The sequence below is a fragment of the Cygnus atratus genome, chromosome 6 (genome assembly GCF_013377495.2).
Source record: "Cygnus atratus isolate AKBS03 ecotype Queensland, Australia chromosome 6, CAtr_DNAZoo_HiC_assembly, whole genome shotgun sequence".
Classification (NCBI taxonomy): domain Eukaryota; kingdom Metazoa; phylum Chordata; class Aves; order Anseriformes; family Anatidae; genus Cygnus; species Cygnus atratus.
In genome coordinates this window covers 12,778,084-12,802,073 of record NC_066367.1, presented here as the reverse complement: position 1 = coordinate 12,802,073, position 23,990 = coordinate 12,778,084, and the positions used below count along the sequence as shown (strand labels likewise).

Below are 23,990 nucleotides of genomic sequence, written 5' to 3'. Positions count from 1 at the left end.
AATGTCATTTGCATTAACAAAAACATAAAACTTTGGAATAATCAGAAGCTAGTTATCCTGTCCATCTTGCATAAACCTGTCGCAAGTGTAGGTAAGTCTCAAAATTTCAGAAGAGATTCAATGTAATGGTAGAACATGCAAAAATAATCCTTCAGACTAATCAAGATCTAGCCAATTAGGTCTACTCATTATTTCATGTTTCACTAAAAAATTTAAATCAGCTTTCCCTGGTAACGTTCAGAACACAGCGCTATGGTCCTGACTACCGTGTTTCTATAGTATCGATCTCCCAAACACCTTGAAGCATAAATTTTACAAAGATTACAGCATCTACTACAGCTGTAATCAACCAATATGCTTTAAATATCATAGTAATTACATCACATTTTACAATTTATCACCTGAACTCAAAGAGAGACTAAATTTTTATTCATCTCTGGCCCTAGGTTTAGTCAATAGATATACAAATGATCTCAGATTTTTTTAAAAAAAAAATAAAAACCCACAACACACCGCTGAATATCTCATCTGGAAGGGTATATTCCACAGAACAAAACACAGGTGAAAACACTTGAGGCGTAAACACATTTCCTTATCATAATGAAAAGTAAATCACCACTGGAAAAACCAGTACGTATGCCAAAGTTCAGCTCACAACAGCAGTCCTGGAGGGATGAGAGGCATAAAGTATCTATAGTCAAGGAAATTTCTTTCCCCCTCTGCCTCCCTTCTAATACAAAATACATAAAAAAAATAAAATTAAAAAAAAAAGTGTGGTAGGACTACAAATGTTAAACATTCTTGAACAACCCTTTTATAATGGGCTGTGGTAAAATGATACTATGAATTTAACTCAGCATGTAGATAACTGGTGACTCTTTTCTCTGCACCATGCAAACAGGAACAAACTTGGGTGGGTGCTGCTGAGAGGGTTTGGGGAGTTTATGCTAGAGAGTGCTCAGGTCATAATGCCAGCTTGGTTCATGTGCTCCAGGAATTATGAATATGTTCTCCAAGCCATTCAAAAGAAGTTGCACATTTTGGCAATACAACCTGTTATGTCTTTCTTCAATATTTTCTACTGTTTCTCCTCTCAAAATTTCTGACGTAACTTACTGTCACCGAGAAGATAGTCAAAATATTTGGTTGTGTAACTTCACTTCTCATGGAGCCAGATCTCACCATTTATTCTAATTGGCCGGAACGAAGCTGAGTAAATGCTGGTCAAGTACCCCAAGCACTAGTTCACTTCTTTCTCTGGGGGCAAATGCTTGCTTGATAAAACCTGTGCAAAAGCAGGTCTGCTTCAAGTATCTGCCCTTGCAGATAATTGCTCCCCTCTTATTTTTCAAAATGTTAGTATTTACTCACCATGTTCTTTGGAGGCAATAACATACATATTATGTTTGTTTTACGGTGGAAGATCTAACATGAAGGAAAGTTGCAACAACACAAATTGCCTGAGAATTCATGGAGATTTGCACAATTGGAACCTGCTTTCAAAACTGAAGCTCAACTCAGAAGCCAGTGTTGCCATCTGAGTAGCCTTAAATGATTACATCTCTGGGAGATTAGTTTTATCTAAACAGCCAGTTGTTCTAACCCTTCTGTAAATTAAGTAACAACACACAAATCTCTTAACTAAATTAGTAAACAAGGCTACAACACTTCACATTCCAGAGAAACAGCATGACCATTGGAATGACTGGACAAGACTCCCCTGAAGAAATTAAGTTATGGCAACTACAAGTCTAAAAAAAAAAAATTAACAGCCTACATTATTGGCACTAATTGGTCCTGGATCATAGAAAAACCTACAAACTTAAAATACTATCTTTTGTTAGCAGAGAACATTATAGAGAAAAAAAACAAAACACTTCTTCCTCAAATATCTCAAGATAGTTAGCCATGGAAAAAAATGAAGCATATGAGCTGTTGCATCTGTTTGTATGTTTAAGCAAAACATTTATTGTGGACTCTCTTCTTTGTATCATCCAGCTGGTACATCAGCTAGCAAGCCACTAGAGAATGAACACAATTTTAGGGATCTCATAAATAAGCAAGAAGCATCACTGACTCAGAGCACTTGTGCATACTATAATTGTGCATGGCAGTCAAAACTCTGGAAAACTAGCTGATCATTACAATATTATGCCCAAAAGGTAATGTTTTTGTGAGTCCAGAGGCAACTCCAGTACCTCGTCTCTTCAGAAATTCTGGCCACTCAAAATTAAATATAGTTCTGGTTTCCCTACCCAAAACCATTTCTGCAGCAGTCAGGACCCCATAGCTCATTTGAATACAGGCACTTCTGTGCTAAAAACTGCTGTCAAAGAAACAAGAATTCATCCATTCCAAAAACAAAACACTAATGAAAGAGTAAATTTAGAACATCTGAATTTTCTCTCAAGTGTCTTTTGATACTTACCGTCAGTATTTAAACACAAACCATTTCTGTGAGCAAATATATGAAATAAAACTTGCCACAAAGAACTTGTGTATTATGCTTTACTGTGTTAGCTATTAATTGGATAAAAAAAGATCCCACACAGGGTGCACAAGGAGTTGAATACTAAGTAAATTACGATAAAGCCAACAGAAACCAAACCCACCACAGATTGGTATTTTACAAAGTACTTTATTTACCAGTTCTTTCTGCAATGGCTTATAATCACTACTTCTGTTTGCAAGCTCAGAATAAATGCATTATCACCAAAAGTATCAGCCTTTGGTCAATGTCTGAAAGACCTTACCTTACTAATCAGTATTATGCTGATCGACTGTGATTTTTTTTAATCACCTATCCACAGCAAAACTGTTCCATTTTGCAGCTGTTAGCTAATCTCACTAGTAATACCTCAGATCATTTTGCAAAGAAGTTCACATATCTGAAAGAGAAGTAGTAGAGACACTTTTTTCATAGATTGAGCTTGCTGAAAAAAAAAACAAAAAACAAACAACAAAACAATTTCACAACAAAAACATCGATTGTTTTACTGTTTCAACTGATAAACCCTAGGTTGTGGCTTCTGAGGATGACAAATTTGGTTCCAGGGTAGTCTTCGTAGTAGTTTTTTAAATGAAAGGTGCCACATTTTCATGACCCCAACTATAGCATTCCAAGCAAATTCATTTTGCCTGAACCAAGTTCAGAAGTTTATGGAGTATTTCAGCACAAAAGACTTTTGGTAGTTGGGGAACATGTACAATCATGTGTCCTTCAAGAGGAGCTGGTGGCTAAGTACTCATGGCTGATCCTGACAACTGCAAAACGGGGAATTCCTCTCTCTTTGACAGAACCTCAGAAGACAAGAGAATCATTATATGCATTTCATCTACGGCCTTTACATAGCCAAGAAAATTTATGAAATATATTATACAATAACTAAACAGTAAAACAATAGTCAAAAGTGAGTGATATCATTGGAAGAAATTACTTGATGAAGTTACAATGACAGTGCAATCCTTTTTGAAGCTCTTCCTCTAATTTATTAGCTAAGAAGTCTTCTTGGTCCACCACAAATAGTTTTGTGTCCTCCATACAAACAGCTCTAATGATTTGCCATGTTCATTTTAACAGAGAATCTTCTTTTCATGGTGTGATATGGAGAAAGAGGAAGAAAAAAAATAAACTTAGTTAATGCTAGGAAGTTTATTCCATCAATTTTGTATTCCAGTGTCCCTACTAGAAAACAGGGAGTGAGCCACCTTGCCTAGTACCCTATCTAGATACCCTTAGAGGAAAGCACCAGATATTTTTGGTAGGTGGTCAAAGAACCCACAAACAAAACAAAAACTTACTTTCTAAGGAAGTTCCCTTCTGACCGCAACAGGAAAATGCTCTCTGAAAAGCACAGGAACATAAATCTCATTCCCAAACTCTGCTTATTTCTTCTCCCATGCATGGACTCACAGTACTTTCACTAAAAATTCTACTCACCTCTAACTTTATCCCCTTCAGAAGCATAGCTAGATATAATGCTGTGAAGATGCTGCTACCACCCTCATCACTTGCAAGAGCAACACTACCAAAGTAAATGAAGTAGAAAGTACTGCTGCAGCATCCTTTCCTCAGAACAACTCCTCCACGCTTGAACCTGTAAACCAGAAATACGGTAGATGTTCTCTACAAGAAATGTAATGGATTATACAGGTTCATTGACCTTGCAGCTGAGATTTACTACAGTGAAAAAGTGAATGAGAACTTGAAAGGCCGAACCAGAACACATTCAGAGGTACAAGTCCCAATTTAAACAGGGTATACTCCTTTATATGCACAGGACGACTCTTTAAAAAGAGAAATTTGGTCTATTTTGCACCCTGCTTGACAGATTCAAGGCAGTATTTGTTTGCAGCGATCAAATAGATCTGAAGTATTTGCCACTGTGACTTGAGTTCAAATAGAAGTTTTTAGTTTTTAGCCAAGGACTTACGGTATTACCCATGAAGCCCTGTAAACCAAGTAAGAATTGCCCAAATTTACTCTAGAGAATCAGTTGCCAGGAAGAAACACTTTGATTAGTCCAGTCCATCTGAAACAGTTTAGACATCCCTTCATACATTTCAAAGTACTGCCTCCTCCTGTATCACCACAGTCCACTACCTTCTAGGCTAGGAAATACTGTGAGAGGTTCACAACTCAGATGACTGAGAAGGTGTTGTGGGCTGACTGGCCCACCTAGCCACTCTCCCACTCTACCTTCTCAACAGGATGGGAGAAAATCAGCAGAGAACCCATGGAGTTCAGATAAAGACAGGAAGATCACTTACCAGTACAGTCACAAGCAAAACAGCCTTAACAGGGGAAAATTAATTTAATTTATTGCCAATTAAAATATATTTGGATAGTGAGAAATAAATACAAATTAAAACAATACCTCCCCCACCACCATGCACCCCACCAGTTGTAAAACTGGTAATGCCCTCATTCCACAGATCTCTTCTCAGTAGGAGATTAAGAAGTTTCTCACCTCCATCTCCTTCCAGGTACAAAACCTCAGGTGTGGTAGCAGCTTTGTCAACAACCAAGAACTGTTGTTATACCAGTTTGCATTCAGAAGATAACTAGCACACTGAAGATAAAAGCAAATAAACATGGTTACCATTCTAGCTTTTATTATATGTGAGCTCAGAGCATAAATAGCACCAAGATCAGCTCTAAAAAAAATTGAATACTGAAAAACAACAACAATACCAATCCACATTTACCATTCAAAGTGAACCACTTCAGCCAGAAGAAACTGCAATCTTGAGCTGCAACTTTGATAGCTTTCTAATCTCCTGGAAGCAGCTTCACGCAAACTTCACTTCCTCTTCTGTTCTCCATTCTGATCTCTTGCTGGTTTTAGCTGGAGTACTCTCAGAGGTAAGCGATCCTAAGAAAACATCCAACACCCAGTGAAATAAGAGCTAAAAGCAGAAGCCAAGGAGGAAACACCTGCACACTTCAGAAAACTGAAGAGTATTATCTTTACAAAACATAATTAATTCTCAATTCTCCTTTCCATTTCATTTCATCTTTAAAAGAAATATCTGATAAATTGTTACATTTATCCCTGAAAGAGCAGTGCCCCATTTAAGTACAACTGAATTCTTACCAAGTTTCTTTAGGAAGTAAACACTGGACACTCAGATCTATGACAAAAGAATTTCTAGGCCACATTTGTGCCTAATTCCCAAAACCTTTGTTATACTACATGTTTTTTGGTTGTTTGGTTGGTTTTTGTTTTTTGGGGTGGGAGGTGGTTAAGGCAATTGAGATTTCTTTTCCTCCCGCTGCTAACTGGTGATTTTTATCAAGTTGTTTAAAAAAAAAAAAGGGGGGGGTAGCTGTGAGGAGCATGCCTGCTTTTACCATTACATTTTTAAGTTGCTTATTCCTTCTCCCAGCTCCCATTCCTAACACAGCTTAAATAGATCATGCTTGAGGGTGTCTGTTCTAAGTGCTGCCAGTTCACTCAGATCATGGACACAGTCCATCAAGTTTTCGTATGGGAAGACTTCCATCTTCATGGTGGAAAGCAGAATTCTACAAGCCATCCTTGAGGAGAAAAAAATAAGGAACTTTGCCACCAGTGAGAACACAAATGCAGCCAACACTTCTTGGGAGCTTTAAAAAAAAGTTTTTTTTTTTTCTTCTGCTCAAGAAATACTGCTGGACAAATGTGCACAGCCTCAGAATGAATCAGTAGCTTAGTCAGAGCACAGATTAGAATGACCAAAGCCACAGAGGAAAGCTTCCTCAGTTCTTGAGACCTGACCATTTTTGATGCCATTGGTTTCACTAATCCAACACAAATTCCACACACAAAATTTGTTTTACAATTTACGTATCTCTAGACTTGACATGACTCAGTTGTTCATAAACTACGGTTTGCAGATGTTGTCATTACCATGCTGTTAAGTGACCAGGTCAGATAATGCAAATGAAAAGGAATTGCCTTCATGTTATGGGAGAGGTGGTACATAGTGATTTGCAAACACAGTGTTGGAAGACCACCTACAGATGAACAGAATTGACAGACCTTTGAGGGTCTGAAGATGTAGGTGTCAAAGGACAGTTTGGAGTGTTTCTGGTTCTGGACAAAGAGAGCAAAAAAATGTAAAAGGCTTTTTTTTTTTTTTTAATGTTAGAAGGGTTAGAAGGATATACTAACATTCCTTCGTAAGAAATTTTTGCAGAACTAGGACATTACACACTAAGTTACCACTTACTCTGTAAAAAGCATACATCTGAGAGGCCTTTAGACCAAAACTCACCACTTGCAAAACATTTACTTTACAAAACATTTACCTTACAAAACATTTACTTTAAGGAAATGAACACTCACAGTACAAAGATCAGGAGGCACCGCTGGCCTACAGTTTCAATATACCATGCAAAGACAGCAATGCATGGATGACTATTCATTAACATTTTGGTAGATACTCATAACATTGAGATCTGTCCAGGCACTAAGTATGTTGTCAAGTAGAGCAAAGTGAGATAGCAATTTTAATACTTCTTGAAGAGATTGACTTTTACTCTATGTCAAAAATCTTTTTTGCTTTTGAAGAATAAAAGCTTTATAGAAATTGTGTTGTCAACCTTTACTCTTCATTTCATTCCTGCACGTCCTCCCATAAGACCTTACACACTTTCTTCATGATGTTTATGTCCTTTGCAAGATCCCTTTGGAAAAGGACACTCAGTATTTGTCCTCAGAAATCTTCCAAGCGTTTACGATCATTCCTTTGAAGACTTCTCAGAAATCACATCAAACCACTTCAGAAAATAAACATATCATTTATCACATTGGTTAGAAATGGAAGGAGATAGTAAGATGTAATATCTTAGGCTGGAAAAGAAAACAAACCCACCCACACTTCCTGCCACATGAAGGGATTTCTGCCTTTCTCCCCCCATTTCATACCTTAGTTGTTGCTTGCTGGATAGACCTGCTGGATAGCTTCTGACCTAAAAAACCAACACAGCCTGTTTTACACAATGTTTTTCATCCGTTAATGAGGTGTACTTATCGCATCATTGCAGATGGGATAGGCTCTAAAGTTTAATCCCAAGAAAGCTTTGTTTGGAAGGGAAAGGCAGATCAAGGAGGATCTCCTCATCAGAGATCCATGAAGAGTGGTGGCTTTTCAAACCCTCATCCTCAGCTACACCACACTTTCTGTCCCTAACAGAACACATTCTTTGTATCTAATCTTAGAACATACCTGTTTGAATAGGCTTAAGGGAATAAATTGTAAGTTTGCCAACATACAGACAATTTAACAGCCAGCTACTATCCACAAACAGAATCGGGAACTCAAGTGGCATGAAAAGAAAGAGGTCAGTTTAGCAATATAAAGCCCTAACAGCAGGCAGGTATTATCCTTATCCCCTTGTTTTCTCAAGTAACAACTGTCCTGTGAAATGTGGCTCCCTGATTGTCATCCAAGTATGGACAAGTCACAAACAAAGCAAAGAAAAACATTAATTAAAGGAACTTACGGACTTACGATCCAGGGGAGACAGAGAAAAACCGACAGAAGCAAATCTCACCAGTATATACTTGTGCAGTGAACTCGCTGCTTTCAACAATATAACAGTGAAACACTAAGTATCAGAGGGCCTGAGGGCAAAGGACTTGCATGGAAGCTCTAATAAGTTTGATGGAAGAGACTTGGCTGGAGACTGAGTGTGCTTGAGGTAGACAGAGCTGAAGTCAGAAGAATGACTAGAGCAGCAAGTTAATTCAGTTGAGAAGAAGAGGTGTTTTCCTTGGTAACATGTAAAGAAAGAGAGGCTACACTCCTGGGTTGCAGCTCTAAGAGGAGCTTCTTCATGCCATTAGAAGATAAAGACAGGTGTCTCTGACTAGTGGAAGACATTGAGTTGCCTTTGGTACTCTCCAAAACTTGAGCAGCTCTGTTGGTTTTGAGGGCAGGACAGGCTTTCCTCTTCTTCCATACATGTAAATTTCCACCATGATCTCACCCTATCCACTACTGTCTCATACTAGAACTGAGCTGAGCCTTTGTGATGGTCTTGCAACCCCTTTACAGGGCCTAGAACCTCCCCCAGAACAGCCTTCTCCAACCCTCCCCACAGAGCACTCATCTTTCACACTTTCAGGACCTTCTTCCACCTAGACTCCCTGGACTCATCCTACTTGTTCTCCTTCTGCCCCAGCAACCACTGCTTTCAAGGAGCTCTTGTATTTCTCCCCACAAGTCCCCATAACCACAACATAGATCATTTCTTTAAAATAGAAAGTAGTTTACATTTGAATAGGAATACTGTACATTAAATTACTATATAAATATATAATATACACATACATATACAAACATTTACATCTCTAAATTCTGCACAAGCTGCAACAATCTTCATACCACATGACCAAGTTTGGGTTTTTGAGCAGTGCAAAAAGGACTCATTGACACCACTGGTTTTCATCCAAGAGGCTGCTAGCCTTGAATAAGAGCTACAGATGTGTGCCTTACTGTCTTCTCTATGTTTTTGAAAAAAAAAATTTTTTTTGCATGCACATACATAAGCACAGCCTTTCTTGTCAAGTCAACCAATCACTCGTATGGATAACCAACAATGAGAATAGATTGGAGAATAATTTGTTCATTTACAGTGCTGTGGAAGCTCAGGATTTCTAGGTTTGCAAAATGAACGCTTGAACATGACAACAAGAAGATAAAGAAAACATCAGAAAAACATCTGCAAATCCAACACAATGTCATAATTAACTACTTTGAACCAAGCTACATAGTTTTCTCAGAAAAAATATCAACCTTAAGCATTCAAGTCAAACAAATTTAAGTGCATTGAAAGTGGTATTGTTTATAAGTAATTTTTTTTCCCAAATATGTGAGAGTTTTTCTGTAAACTTTAAGTGGACATTAGTGAACTAAGACGTTAATCTGAATACAGATGCTGGACGTGAGTGATCAGTCAATGCTCCCAATTAGAAACACGCACAAAGCAAATGTAAACATAGTCTTCAAAGAGGAAACATAATACTAACTTAAAAGACAACATGGTAATAAACTGGAATATGTATTTAGATGATAAAGAACTGGAATTCAGTGAAAATGAAGGAAACTGGAAAAAAAAAGTCAGTATTGTCTGAAGAAGCATTTCAAATAAAATTTTTCTATGAACAGAACTACAACTCTCATCCCCAGCTTTTAAGAACAGGTAAGTCTTTTCATCATCTTCAAATTTCTCCCAACTTTTCATTCTGTTGTTTTCAGGGTACCAGGCAAATTAGGCTAACTTCTAACATTAATTTAATTGCCCGTAACTCAAAACAGACTAAAAGATTTCCTCCACTTGTGAGCACTAAACAAAAACCAGAAGTACCTTCAGAAATATTGTTCAGCACAAGATTAGACTGTAGCTAATGGTGGGAAGAACAGTGACTGTTAAATAACAGATCTGTTAATGAGCTGCTGATGAATTGATGATGAACGATGAACTGATGGAAATGTAAATTCTCTTTCCTTAAGTTTTTATACCAGCCACAAATCTATTGTCTTCTTTAAAGAAAACTAGAACTGAAATTATCTATTGCTGGTCATCATTACCTGCCAGATTATTTCAAGAATAAGCATTCTGAAAAAATGAGGAACAATTCTTCAAAAAAAAAAAAAAAAAAAAAAAAAGGTAATATTGAGAAAGATGATAAATTGGAATGCCTTAGTTTATGAAAAACAGAAGGTGATGGAATCACTGAATATAGCAGTGTAGAAGGAGGAATCCATAAAAGTATATAATTACTAAATTTGAAAATAAAAAAAATGACCGCTGCCCGTGTACACCAGAACTATGACTGCAGCAGAGAACATCCATTCTGGACATAGGTTTACAATTAACAACAACAAAAATACAAAAGAGTGAGCCTTGTGGGATTTACCTACCCAGAAACGAGTAAGTCACACCACACAACAAGTCAGTGTAGAAACAAGTGTGAGAGACTCCAAAGAACGGAAGATTCTCTACCCACTTGCATATACCAGCTCTTATTAAATAAGAGCATGATCTGTTGGAAAGTTCTGATTTAAGCTAACCAGTACACATTAGCCTTGAAATGAACAGCATTAACAGTAATATGAATAATGAATAGCATTAACAGTAACAGTTAACCTCATAGAAGCTAATATATTTTAAGGTAAGATTAAGCACCTACCTAACAGGTACTGCTTACAAAGTTATTAGGAACCCAATTTCAATGTATTAGGAACCCAATTTCAATGTGACTTTTGAAAGTTTTCACTTTAAATATGCAAAAGGAAAATAAAAATTAATATTAAATAGTCACTATTTAAATAAGATTTGTGAATGTCTTGCATGCATATTAATAAATGTAGCCATTTAAAAATGTTAAGGATTAAGTTCATATAATATCCCTAACACTTTCTCTATACATAAATCAACCCATCTTTTTCCTCTTTTTTTCATTTTTAGAGTGGACAAGAGAAAATCCTCCAGTTGCATTCTTGTACATCATGCAGAAAAATATCAAATTCTATGACCAAGTTCTCAAGTACTTAGTAGTACTTAGTAACACTGGTGTTACTGTACTACGGACACTGCTCTAAAAATTCAACAGCTGATAAAAACAGTATCATTGTTTGACTTGATACCTATGTTGGCATCAGTTTCATTTCTTTTATTGCTTTAAATGGATTCCAATTATTATTATTTTTTTTTTTTTGAAAAAGCATGTCTATCACAGATTACAAAATTCAGTCCTTGTCACTTATTATGGCTTTGACTTAAGTGTTGCTAAAAGCTGTTTCTTGACCATATTCAACTTTTTAAAGATTCCTGGTAATTATTTAAGTAATACAGACCACTTCAGTCCTAGAACTGCTACTACTGAAAAAGACAAGATTGTTTTCTGAATGTTATAGTGACAACATCTATTGCTTAGATTTACATTATTACTTGCTTTGTTTTCTTGGGCCTCTCTGTTAGTAAAGTATCTGTAAGTCTTATATCATGAATAGCAGCAGGTTAAGTCATATTTATGTGAGCTGATAGCTTAAAAGAATAAAGCAAAAGGTAGAGAAGCTGAAACTGCAGCATCAATCATTTTCTACAAGACTCTTGCTTTTAGATGTTATGACCAACTGTTGTTACAGTACCGCTGCAAGTGCTGACAAATCTCATTATAAAGCTAGAACATAAGTTTAAAGATATCAAAGTTGAAAACATTCACTGTTACAATTCAGACTTTTCTTCATCATACAGCTAAGTTCACCTGGTAACCTCACCTTTCTCCTCTTCTTGGATCTTCACATCATTAACATTACGATCGGGTCAAAGTCGCTTTTCTTAAATATCCGTGTCCTTCATCACTTTGAAATGTACCATCTTCGGCCTTCATTTTGTCACAAAACTATTGATGCATTGATACACTTTGCTGTTGGATTCTGTGGTCTGGAAGCTGGCAGATTTTATAGTCTCTGTAGTGCTGTAATAGTCGAGGGTCTCAAGGAGAAAAGCAAACCCAGCATTTTAATCCATATTCTAAAACTAATTATGGAAGACCTTCAGAAATGCTGACCAAAATGGGCCATGTGGATAGTGTCCAAACTACTCAAAATATGAAACAAAAGAGCTGGTGTTCCACATGGTAACTGGATGACCTGGAATTGGCAGTGAGTCACATCAATTGTATATCAAAACAGCTGTCTGTCAGAACTAGTGTATAATATGCCCAGTCTGAACGTCACAATACCATTTTAAAAGAATGGCATTACTTAGAGTACCTGCCTTTCCTTCCAAGACACTTAGAATCCTCTGCTTTGAAAAATCCTTTACAGCCTTCACAGATTTAAATAGAAGAGGATCTCTGGCAGTCTCTGATTTTGTCTGGCTCCATGGATAATGCTTTTTCTCTTGGCTCTTCTTTAACGTGGCTTACACAGATAACTCCCTCTGTATTTTCTTCAGCTTAAAACAAAACAAAACCAAACATTAAAGTTCAAACTCCACCAATAATACTTCAGCCCAAATAACTGCATACATTTAAGAGAAAAATAGTTCAGGAACTCAAGCTCATAGGTAAGTCATTTGTGAAGCTACCTGCTAGTTAGTTTGACAGTCAGTTATAGCCTGTACTGTGCTGTTAGACATTGCAAACTTACATGAACTTACTACAGCAAGTGCTCCTGTGAGTACAAATATTTAAAAGATTTCAGTCCCCCAAATGATGATGCTGTTTACTTTCCTCCCAAATGTCCTTTTTCTTCCCCATGGAAAAATAAACCTACATCTTATGATTTTTTGTTTGTTTTTTGAGGGGGCTGGAATAGAGGTGCTATTGCTTAAAAATTTAATGCTAAAGCATGTTGATTTAAAGAATGACCTAAATTTCAGGCATGGCTGGCCACTGGTTAGTGACTGCATATACATTTTCATCAGGAAATAGCTTATTCTTAAGTTAATACTTGGTTAAGAAAAAGTCCAGAACATACAAAATAACTTTAACCAAGCACACGTGCATGTACACACACAGTAGAAAAAGTATCTTGAAATATAAACTGACTGAACTAGTAAGCAAGTGTTTCATCCAAGTAATCTCTGTAACACTACTTCCTCTTCAGTCTAGAATGTTTTTTATCCTCCTGCTCTCCAGATAAAGAACTAGGCTCTGGAAAGTAGGAACTGGATGGAAGTATCTGTACATTTTATAGCCAAGTCTTCCACATAACTTAGGAATGGTACCAATACTCTCACTATTCCAAAATCCAAGGTGGTAAGATTGAGACCTTGAGCAGAAATCCCAAAGAACAGTGAGTTTAGTTCCTGCATTTGTATAATTTAAATTTTATATTTGGCTACACTTCTTTTTGTAGAAACTAATATTTCTTTAAAAAAATCACCTCAAAACATTCATCACTTAAACGATTATTTGAGACAAGTCAGTATCTTGATTGAACAAATGGGTTAAACAGCTGAATGAAGAAGGTACATTTGATAACTTTTCTAAAATTCTTTTAGCAAGAAGGAAAATAGAGTTTTTTTTCAGAAGAGCAGAGACATCCTATTATGCGAAGGAGACAAGCTACACAGACATTTGAATACAACCAAGAGAAAATTCTTAAATTTAGCTCTGACAACAACGTCACAGCAAAACGTCCTAATGTTACTTCAACAAATCCAAATTTCTGCAGGTTTCCTCACATACCCTACTATTTCCTTTTTACTTGTTCATGTATTCTTTTATCTCCATTTTCTTTATTTCACATAATTTAGTACAAATTAACTTTCGCTGACCTGTAAAAGTCATCAGGACTTATGGGGATAATTATAGCTATGGCATTACGAAGGTGTAGGCAGATCTAGCATACGTTTACTTATATTTTTCTGCAAAACTGCTCAGGAACCATCTTCTGAGAAGTCACAGATGACAAGATAAAGCAATATAAAAATAAAAAAGTGAAGTATTGCACAGCTAACATCTCAGACACTCTGGAAAGTCAAAACAATATGTTGCAATGATATATACGCTCCATATCTAATAGGTTTTCTTCACATGGAGTAGAAATCTTTCTTTTTGAATGTAACATTTCATTCTTAACCAGGTCCCATATCTGAGAATTCAAAGACTGTATCTGACAAAAGTGGTCTAAGGAGCCTTCTATTTTGACTGAAAGTTATTTAAGGTGTTTAACATACATTTTTAGAGAAGTATTTTCAGACAAGTTTGAAATTTCAAGCAATTATACAACTCCAACTGATCACTCTTAAAGTATATTGATGACTACAGGATCCTAGTTAAAATTTACTAAAAAAACCCACTGTAATCTGCTGGGATGGTGCAAAGAAAGAAGTCACCAAAAAACACATTTATTTCCAAAAAGTCCTAACCAGATTCAATATTGGTTATTTTCTATTCTTATTTTTCCTAATAAAACGTTATGTTTGAAGATGATCATTTTAGCTAAATGCTAGGGGTTTTTTTGGGGGGGGGGGGGGCAAAATTAGTGCTCATGAAATAAGATGGTATTTTTTCAAAGGAAGTGGTAAGTAGTTCAACTAAGTCATTTTTTACAGCAAAGCCTACATGTATTTTTACAGTCACATATTTTTACAGTAAAAAAATAATTAAAGTCAACTGAAACAAGCCTATACTAGAGCTCCACATTATCAATACATTTCTCTACTTTGCTCTAAGACACAGGGAACAAAACTTATTGTATTTTCTATATTTGTGTGTTATTGGGAAGAATGAAACTTACTAAGCACAGGATGACTGTCCACAATCCGTACTGGAATAGTCTGTACACCTCCCAAAAGAATTTGCTGGACTCCTCCCTCTAGGCTTCTGGAATCATCTACCCCTTCAACTGCTACCAGCTGGCCCATGGTGACCAGACTCTGATTAGAGCCAGGTGGAGTCCCATAAGCAGAGTCAGCAGCACTATGCTGTGCTAGGCCAGCACCTGCTTGCAGACTGTGCCCCTGACCAAGTACTAGAGAATGGTTTGTTATTGCACTCCCTGTGGAATCCAAGAGACTTGCAGAGCTGGGAGGGGAATGGTTATTTACAGCTATCAGGGCTGTTGATTCATTTGTGGAGGTAAAAGTTGACTGCAGCTGTAATCCCTGTGAACGAGAAGGCAGAAGTACAAATAAACCAGTACACAGCAGGAGTAATTTACATTTGATGACAAACATTTTGCAGTGCTGGAACTGGATAGCTTCTGACTATGTCATCTCTTTTGAACAGTCAACCTCAGCATCTGTAGACTAAACTTGTATTAGAAAAAAAAAATCAGACAATGGTGTCCAGCAGCATCTCTAAGACTACTTATGACCATAAAGCTCTAATTTTGGACTGAGATTCAGTTCCAAATCATTCCCCAATACTGCCCATCCCCATGATAGGTGAGCACTAAAAGCTAAGCATACTGCTTTAAAGGAGACTTGGGTGAAGCCAAGGCTCTCTTCAGCATGAGAAGGAAACAGCAAGTAGAACAGCAATTTACTGCAGGCTGTATTTCTATGGAAGAGATCACACATTGGGGTTCAGAAGGTATGAAGGTAGCTTTTCAAAGACCTTTGGGAAGAAGGTTGAGAGAGCCAGATTTCAAGAGATTTAAACTGCTTTAGAAGCAGTTTGTTTGGCATGGCATTCTTAACCTACACCTCAGCCTTTCAACCTGGAAGTTCACGCATCTGAGCTGAGAGCAGTTTTAGGATTTTAACAGATTTTCTTGAGGCTGGAGGAGGATTTAGAAGAAATGAGTCTGACTTATCCTCCCTCATTTTTGCAGCATGTTCATCATGAAATGACTGGAACATCTGGAAAATGAATAGGTGTTTGATTTGAGGCAGAAGCTCACTACTCTCATCTTCTTGGTTTTGCCTCTTGACTTCGTAACTTCAAAGTGGCAGTGAGATGCCCTGCACTACAGCCAGATGTGACATATTAGAGAAGCCAAAATAGGAGTTGACAGCTATTGCAAAGTCCATATTCCCTCACAGCCAGTGTTTGGGATCAATAGCTGAGGAAATTTGGCATTTTCATCTTGCCTTCAGCACTCCCAACACAGAACATCTGACATTCTGTAAACAACTTGACTGTACCTGAAGTTGTGCAAATATCTTGGGCTGAAGTGAAGTTAGTGAAGACAACAGCTGAGCTGTTTCTGGTAGCAAGGACTCCCCACTCTGGTTGGATTCTCCTTTGGTGATGATTGACTCTGCTGGTGAGCTCCCTACAGTGCCAGAGACAATAAACAAACAGACAGTTGTAACAGACTTCCTCCTCTTGTTTAAAAGCCTCCCCTGTAAATGGAACAAGCCAAGCCCCTTTAACCTCAATACAGACAATACAGACACATAGATACGCATATACACATATATGCTGTTCTTTTTTGCAGAAGAGCTTGGAAAAAAAAGTCTTATTACAAGAAAAAAGATACTGTTATAGGAAGATGGCATGTGTCTGTTGAGAGTGAAAACAAAGCAGTTCTGTAGAGCAACGTAATTATTCCCTACCCTGTGTGTTGAATCTCTAGTTTTAACATAAAAGCTGAAACATTTCTATCAAAACAGCAATCAAATAATTTGACCACACATACACCTTCAGCAAGGGCTCAATAATAAACAGGCATCAAAAGAAAGGATTGTCTTACAAAATAAAAATCTACCCAGGAAATCCTGCAAGTCTTCTCATTCCCTTCCAAAGTGTGTTTGAAGAATTAGAAAAGCTTCTAAGCAATATCACATCAAATATAATTTTAAAGAGAGGCTATTCATTTGGGGGTCGTCCAGCCTACACATTCCAACATATTCTGAAAATTCTTATTTAAAGCAAGAATGATTGACTTAATTTCCTCAGGACTTGTGGAAATCAAGATTCACTTGTATCAATTTCTGAAAAAAATAAAAAAATAAAAAATCCCGTGGGATTATTCCATTTCCTGAGATACCGAGAATATTTTGGATAAGATGTACACAGATGCGAGTAGACACTGTTCAGCTTCCTGTTTTGCAGTTTCACTGCTATAACTGTAAAAGACCTACTTGTCCTGTGCATATGGATTAGCCTATTGAATTTTTTAAAAATTTGAGAATAGTCAACAATATCAAAAAGCTTTCTAGAGAAAAAAAAATCATACTAAGCTTCCATCAATCTGAGCAAATAGAGACACTTTTTCATCACATATACTGAGCTGCAAACTAACTTTTTATCCTAACTGACCATCAGATACACTCTAAATCTTCTCAAATAAAACTACTTCAAAGGTTTAGGCTCTTTTTAATACTACAGAGAGATCTCATACGTGTATGTGAATATTCACAGGTAGGAAGAGATAGTATTTTCCTGAGGTTGTATTCTACACCAATATGCCTAGGAATAAATCTAATAGATCATATTCTATTCTACCCACTCCTTACACTGCATGGATATTCGGTATGAATGCCAGAAGTTTAAAAAAAATACACACATGTACTGGATTTTTTCACTTGCCAGCATACTTCATAAGAGATGTAAAAGGGAACAATGACTTAAGAGTTTTGATAGTGACAGTGATTCTTACACCTAGGAGTAAAGAGACAAAGTGGAATCATATGGTGAAGGATATTCTTCATATGCCTAGAATTTGCATATTTTAGGCAAAGACATGGAGTTCTGCACAGAAAAGGAAAAACAGCTGGGTCTTAGTTCTGTTATTGTTCAATTTCTTAAATGTAAATTTGTCCCTATTCAGCACAAGTTGAAATGAAAAAAAATGTATACAAACAGTAGTTTGAGAAGTCAGTGTTGTTTTTCCTTGCTATCACTTCACATTCTTAAACAAGAGCTGATTTCAGTCAGCTTTCTTTTTTCACTAAGACTTGTAATATAATTATAATAATGTATCTCCAATGTGTACAAACACATCCTCACATAAATTTAAGTGGAGATGAGATATGCTGAAATTAGATTATCTGCTTATATTCACTGAATTGGCACACGTGCAGAAAGCCAAATGCATCCAAGATCTCTAACGTCCTCTAAAACCCAGCATCTCACTGAATAGATGTTTACATATTTGATAAGCTATTTTGCCTTGGAAAACTATCTGTGGAAGATGAAGAAAAGCAAGAGTTGATCTTCCTGAACCCTTACCAGCATTCAGACAGTTCATACCAAAAGTCAATTCTGCTGAGCTCTATGACAGTGGTTAAGTCACCATTATTCTGTTTCTCTCCATAAAAGCATAGTAATGGAAATATTATCATAGGTGTGTAAGTTTAAGCACAGTAAATCTGTTTATACTGCAAATTCCTTCTTTTCTAAAAAGAAAAAAAAACATTATTCACATTGAGCCTAAAAATTTACTTCTTGTCCTCTGACAGTTGTCAACACAAATTCTTGCCCTAAGTGCTCCAAGTATATAGGATGCATTTCAGTTTAATTGTATTCATTGCAGCAACAACTACAATAAGAGTTTAAAAACAAAACAGAAGCCCAACTTCACTCTTTTTACTAACTGTAAATAAACTAATGTACATGAAATCGCTCAAGAGAGAATTCATACTGAGCCAAAATTCTGGGGTTTTACTTTTCCTGCTATAACAAAGGTAAGAAATAGATCAGGGAGTGACAGGGGTCAAAAGTGGAAGATGCCCAAACACATCTGGACTTCTTCAGGCAAGAACCGCATTGGAGGATAACTTGACTTGAACAAAGGGCTTCTTCAGGCAAGAACCGCATTGGAGGATAACTTGACTTGAACAAATCTTTAAGCGTGACAACTTTGATCAAAGCGTGCCCCTTTGATCCCTGGGAGTTCTCTATCCACTGGAATAAAAAGTACTGAACACTATGTTCCAGTTAAATGAGGAAACAAGCTGGCACTGCCACCGACTTTAATAAAATTAAGAAGTCTGCAGTCTATCTTAACGTAATGCATGCAAATAATTAGGCTCTTCTACCTTGCTGCAATCATATCTTGCTGCTAAAGCTAATTTTTCTGATGAGCGTCATATCAAACCTTTTAAAGAAGAGATGCAGAAAACATCCACAAACATGCAGGGAAGTTCTTTCAAGCCACACTCACTAGACAAAACATCCTTGAAAATGAAATATCCTTGAAATCTGGACAAAAACGTGAGAATAAAGTTATTTTAAATTTATTAACATCCACCATGATCCAGTAGAGCACCTCAACCTATGTGGAATCCTAACCACCTGGGTAGCATTTAGGTCTAGTTAAAAACACCTTTACTTTCTTTTAGTACATGTTTTGAAGTTGAAGTAAAAGTAGCATGAAGCTTCTTTCAACAAAGAAAGCATGGTGTAATTAGTTTCTTAAAAAAAAAACACAACAGACCTTAGACCACAAACATGGATGTAACAAGTTTCCATAGAAGTCTACATTGTGTTTTCACAGCATTATGAAAAAGGAAAATGTTCTCAATTTTGACAATAAAATTACAGCATTAGTTGTTCAGGTCCTGACCCTGGGGTGGAAATCAACAAGTCAACAACTTCCTGAGAAGAAGGAATCTCAAAATGCATTCAAGTCCTTTTTAGCAAAATATTTAAGCACATGCCAAGCACAGACCATCAAGGAATTCAGGTACCCAGTTGGCCCCAGCTGTATGCCCTGATTCATATGAATATCTCTTCAGTAGGAAATTCATTTTCTTTTCCTACACAGGTGTTATTAGCACCGTCATCCAAGGCAAAACACTCTTCCAAAATAATCAACCCTTAAAAATTTTCAGTTGCTTGAGGATGCGAAATAAAAAATAAACTTAGTTTTCATATTTTTGTCAGCTACAGCAGGGTTAAACGTTTTTTCTGTATGTGCAGTCAAATAGTACAAACAAAAAAAGCTTGCCCTTCCCTGCCTCAAAACAGACACACCAAAATAATCCTCCTTACATTCAGCTGAGTGAGAGAACATGTCAGCAACCTCTCTGAATGGAAACTGAATTTCTGTGACATCGTTAACAAAACAAACCACATTTGGAAACAACTAAGTTATTAATACAGTCCTACCAGCTGAAGTTGGTGAGGCAAAAGTAACAGTCACTGTTTCTGTGAGAACGTTCCCACTGTCTGTGGTCCACTGCAACTGAAAGCAAAAAGATCGCAGTTCTCAGAAAGATTGCAAGTTTGTCTACTACAGGAACATAGGGTCAATTCAGGACCCACAAGAAAACAGTGTGTTTTTTTTTTTTTACTATGAATTTTGGCAGTTTTTGGTTTACAAAAATAAAACACTGCAAACTGTTTTTTTAATACGCACTATACCAAGCAGGCTAAAGTTATCTTGTGAAAATTTGAAGACTGAAATAAAAAAGTCAAACTATTTGGCTAACAAATATCACCCATTCATCTGGGACAAATGCAGTTTATGGAGAGGAGGGGAAAAATGATAATGCAGCATCATTTAATACTACAGTTCTGCAAAACTGATTTGAAATCAGCAGTTCCTTTGCAGTCAACCTCATAACTGGAAAAACTAGGATCATTCTATCTCTTACTGCTCAAGAGGTGGAAGAAAATAAAGGAACAACACAAGTTACCCAACATTCTGAAGTATCTACTTCAGGCTTATTTCGCTTGCTACAAAGTGCATTCGATGCTGTACAAACCCTAATTTAGACTCCACCTCAGACATACTTCATCCCAATTTTTCAGATATGGAAGAGGAGTAACTCCTCCAACCCATAGATAACAACAAAGCCACGAATAAAATTTTCTGCTGCATGTTGATTCTTCCATACCACATGGCTTCCAGTTCATGCAATCATCATCCAAGAGTATTTTTAATGTGTCAATCAACTAATAGCAATCTAATGCTGATGAGATAAACACTGAAAAGGTTTTATTCACATTTAATCTAGTCTTGCTCAGCAAGAGATTCCACTGAAAATATTGCTGCCGGAAATAAAAAGTCAGAGAATTGTAGATGAAATGCAACTAAAAGTAAAAATTAAATGAGACTTTCAGTATTGAACCCAAGAACCAAAAAGAAACACTAGGGCCAACGTACTGTCGCTGGAATGCTTTCTGAATTATACACCACCTCGCCATTTCTCAGGGACTTCTGCACTTCATGAATGTGGTTCTTGATGTCGTTCACAGTGGGGAAGAAGGATAGGTTATGCCTCTCTGGCACTTCATCAGGCTTGAATAATTCTCTTTCCACATACTTTCTGTCGCATGTTAAAGGACAATGAAATTAAAATTAAAATATGTATATTTAAGCTCTATTGTGCTATTTCCTTGTTGCAACTGCTGCTGCCTTCTCCCTCTCCTTGTTGTGTTGACAATACAAGAGCAAGCTAAAATAACTTCTGATCCAGTCCTCTGGGCATCTACTCTAGAGCTCAGAATTAAAAATCCCCATTTACTCAATTAACTTTAGAGAGGACAGTAGCTCTTAATAGTTGTCTATAACAAAATGAGAAGACAAAATCTGGAAAAAAGCGGATTCTAACAACATATGGGAAATACATTCTTTTACACATCAGTACTGCCATTTAGCTGCAAGCCAAATTAATCAAATGCAAAAGCAGATATACCACTACAGCTTAAAAGCAATGCCAGACATCTCTGTACCTCAGTTGTTTCCTCACTGCATAGACTTGCTCTATTCCCTGAGACACCAGTTCTCTGATCTTGTCTGCCACTTGAGGATGAAGTCGGGAAGGCAGAGTACAGTTCTCATCTCTAGCAACTTCCTCCTCCTCCTCAGGAGAAGATGCAGAAAAATGGGAGGGTGAAGAAGGGAGGCAGGAAGTTTCTATTTCATGATATTGGTGGGCTTGCTGAGTGGGTAACTGTACATACCACCTGGCAAGAAGGAAAGAGTTTCTATACACAATTCTCAAGCAAAGGCAGCAAAATGAATCTCTTGGGGAACAGCTGGACAATCACAAATGACCCAGTTAGAATGACACAAGTCTTTACAGCCCCTCAGCTGGAAGATACTGCCCTTTAGAGCTCAGGGTCCTCTGACACCCTTCAATGAAAAATAAAACAGGTTAAATATCCCAATACATACAATTATTTCTACTTATTCCCTGCATGGAAACATCTGCTGAAGTTCCACATCTCAGCGTTTAACACGTTTACCAAATGAAATAATCCAGAGCCATGAGTCTTACTGACATTGTGGAATTTATACTATTGATATTAAGCAAGAGCCTTAATAAAGTAACTAAGAAAATCTAAATCCAAGCAAGCAAATTATTGCTCTATTTGATTCATTGGTCAAGATGAAAAAAATAAATGCAAAGTTCACCTGAGGACACCACCAGCATCTATCAAGTTCTTCTTGAGCATGTTGAATGCTTTCTCCTGCTCCATTCTTATGATTTTCTTGTCAATTTTAGGGTCAGTAGGAACTCTGTACTCCGGAAACTTTTGAACCTTTTTAATATAGATCCTTCCAAGAGGAGGATTTTAAAAAAAAAAAAAAAAGAAAAAGAAAAAGAAAAAATAAATTCCTTCAAATACACTTCACCTCCAGGGGGAAGGCAAAATCCCCACCTACTTCATACTGGACGTTACTATAGAAAAAATTCAAGCAGAGTGTTGTTCTGGGGGGTGAGGAGCCTCTAAGAGAAATGGAGAATTTTTAACAGATAATTAATAGAGAGGAATGCAGGTGGATACAGAGAGTCACATGTATGGTCCAGGCTGGAAGCCACTCAGCCAGAGTGGTTTTGCATTTCAGCAAAAATTCTCTGCCCCTCAGTAGCGTAAAAGCACAACATCATTTGTGGACAAGCCAGAATTCACCCAGCCTGAAGCATAAGCTGAGTACATACACATCTAACTGCACCCATCAAGGTAAGCACACCCTTAGCTCTGCAAAAAACAAACAAGCATGGCCCTAAAACCCAGAAGGATGCCCAAAGACAAGTTAAAAAAAAAAAAAAAAAAGATGACAGTTGGACAAGGAAGAAGTCCTCACCAGTACTCAGATAGAGTGATTCCCATCTGTAGTTCATGGACTGATGTACTGCTTCTTTGCAGCTAGGCAACCTATCAAATGTCAGCCTCATTCAGTTTAATAGGACAGCATTTCCTCCTTCCCTGGATATGTGCATCAACCTCAAGTTATCAAGGAGACAAAGCTAAGAGCCGCACTGCATGATATAAGCTACCCCGCAAACAGCACTCTGTCAATGTTCAAGAAATTTATATTTTCTTAGGATGATGGTGAGTAGCTTTGTAGCCAATTCTTACCTTGCCGGACAAGTGGCTTTGTACAGATGGACAGAAATCCTTTCAGGTTCACTGGCTTTTTTGGGCTGGAACCCTTTCCTTCTTGGTCCATACTGGCACTCCATTACAATGGCTCTGCTTCCTGGGAACAGAAAGTAATTCACTCTGTTTGAGCAACCACATAAGTTGTTATAGTAAAACACTAGCTATGGAATAGACAAGAACTCTGAAAAAGTTATTTCTGCTTAACAGATTCTTCAGAAGGCAGTACCCTCAAGTGTAGCAAGCATTCAAATACAGTGCAAATGTTTTTTTCACGGCATGCAAGGAACACAGAGCACTTTAAAAGCGTTTCCCAAACTGCTATCACTTCACAACGGTCCTGGTAGATATATAGGGGCAAAAGATTGGCTTCTGACCCGATCAACAACAGTAATTGACAATATGAGCAGCCTTGCTAGTTACCAAAGGAACACAGTATGTTGGTAATAAATACAAATACGAAATAGAATCTCCAAACTAACCAAGAAAATCCACAGCTGAAAGCAAAGGACTTTAATTAATACTTCAGACCATGCTGCCCCACAAATTCTTACCTGCAAATCTGACCTACCTTATCAGTTAAATAACACTGCCTCAGTGTGGCATATCCCCATGAACACAGACAGGCTTACACAAAGATTGCTTAGCTCTAAATTTCATTCAGATACATGACTTATTCCAATCAGACCACTTACGAAAGGAGTGACGTGCATAAGTGTTTGTGGTCAAGAAGAGAACCTGTATCCGTCCCATATC

General features: G+C 37.2%; 1 protein-coding gene across 5 annotated transcripts in view; it reads right to left on the bottom strand.

Annotated features, from left to right (window-relative positions):
* Positions 1-2,625: 2,625 nt before the first annotated feature.
* The window catches only part of CARF (calcium responsive transcription factor), a 37,362-nt gene continuing 15,997 nt past the window's right edge, over positions 2,626-23,990 (bottom strand). The window contains exons 3-16 of one of the 5 annotated variants that reach the window (XR_007708479.1): positions 23,214-23,334; positions 22,264-22,407; positions 21,579-21,812; positions 21,010-21,172; positions 20,010-20,085; positions 16,097-16,227; positions 14,746-15,112; positions 11,773-12,454; positions 7,413-7,456; positions 5,209-5,375; positions 4,971-5,072; positions 3,941-4,097; positions 3,802-3,844; positions 2,626-3,585 (exon numbers count right to left, since the gene is read on the bottom strand). Coding sequence is in view for 1 of the 5 variants with exons in the window: in XM_035569216.2 (XP_035425109.2) it covers positions 12,336-12,454; positions 14,746-15,112; positions 16,097-16,227; positions 20,010-20,085; positions 21,010-21,172; positions 21,579-21,812; positions 22,264-22,407; positions 23,214-23,334 (1,355 nt within the window). In the remaining 4 variants the exon portion in view is untranslated. Of the gene's footprint in view, positions 3,586-3,801; positions 3,845-3,940; positions 4,098-4,970; positions 5,073-5,208; positions 5,376-6,625; positions 7,265-7,412; positions 7,457-11,411; positions 12,455-14,745; positions 15,113-16,096; positions 16,228-20,009; positions 20,086-21,009; positions 21,173-21,578; positions 21,813-22,263; positions 22,408-23,213; positions 23,335-23,990 lie in introns of those variants that run through there. The other 4 variants (XR_004782047.2, XR_004782049.2, XR_004782054.2 and 1 more) reach the window with 4 other exon arrangements.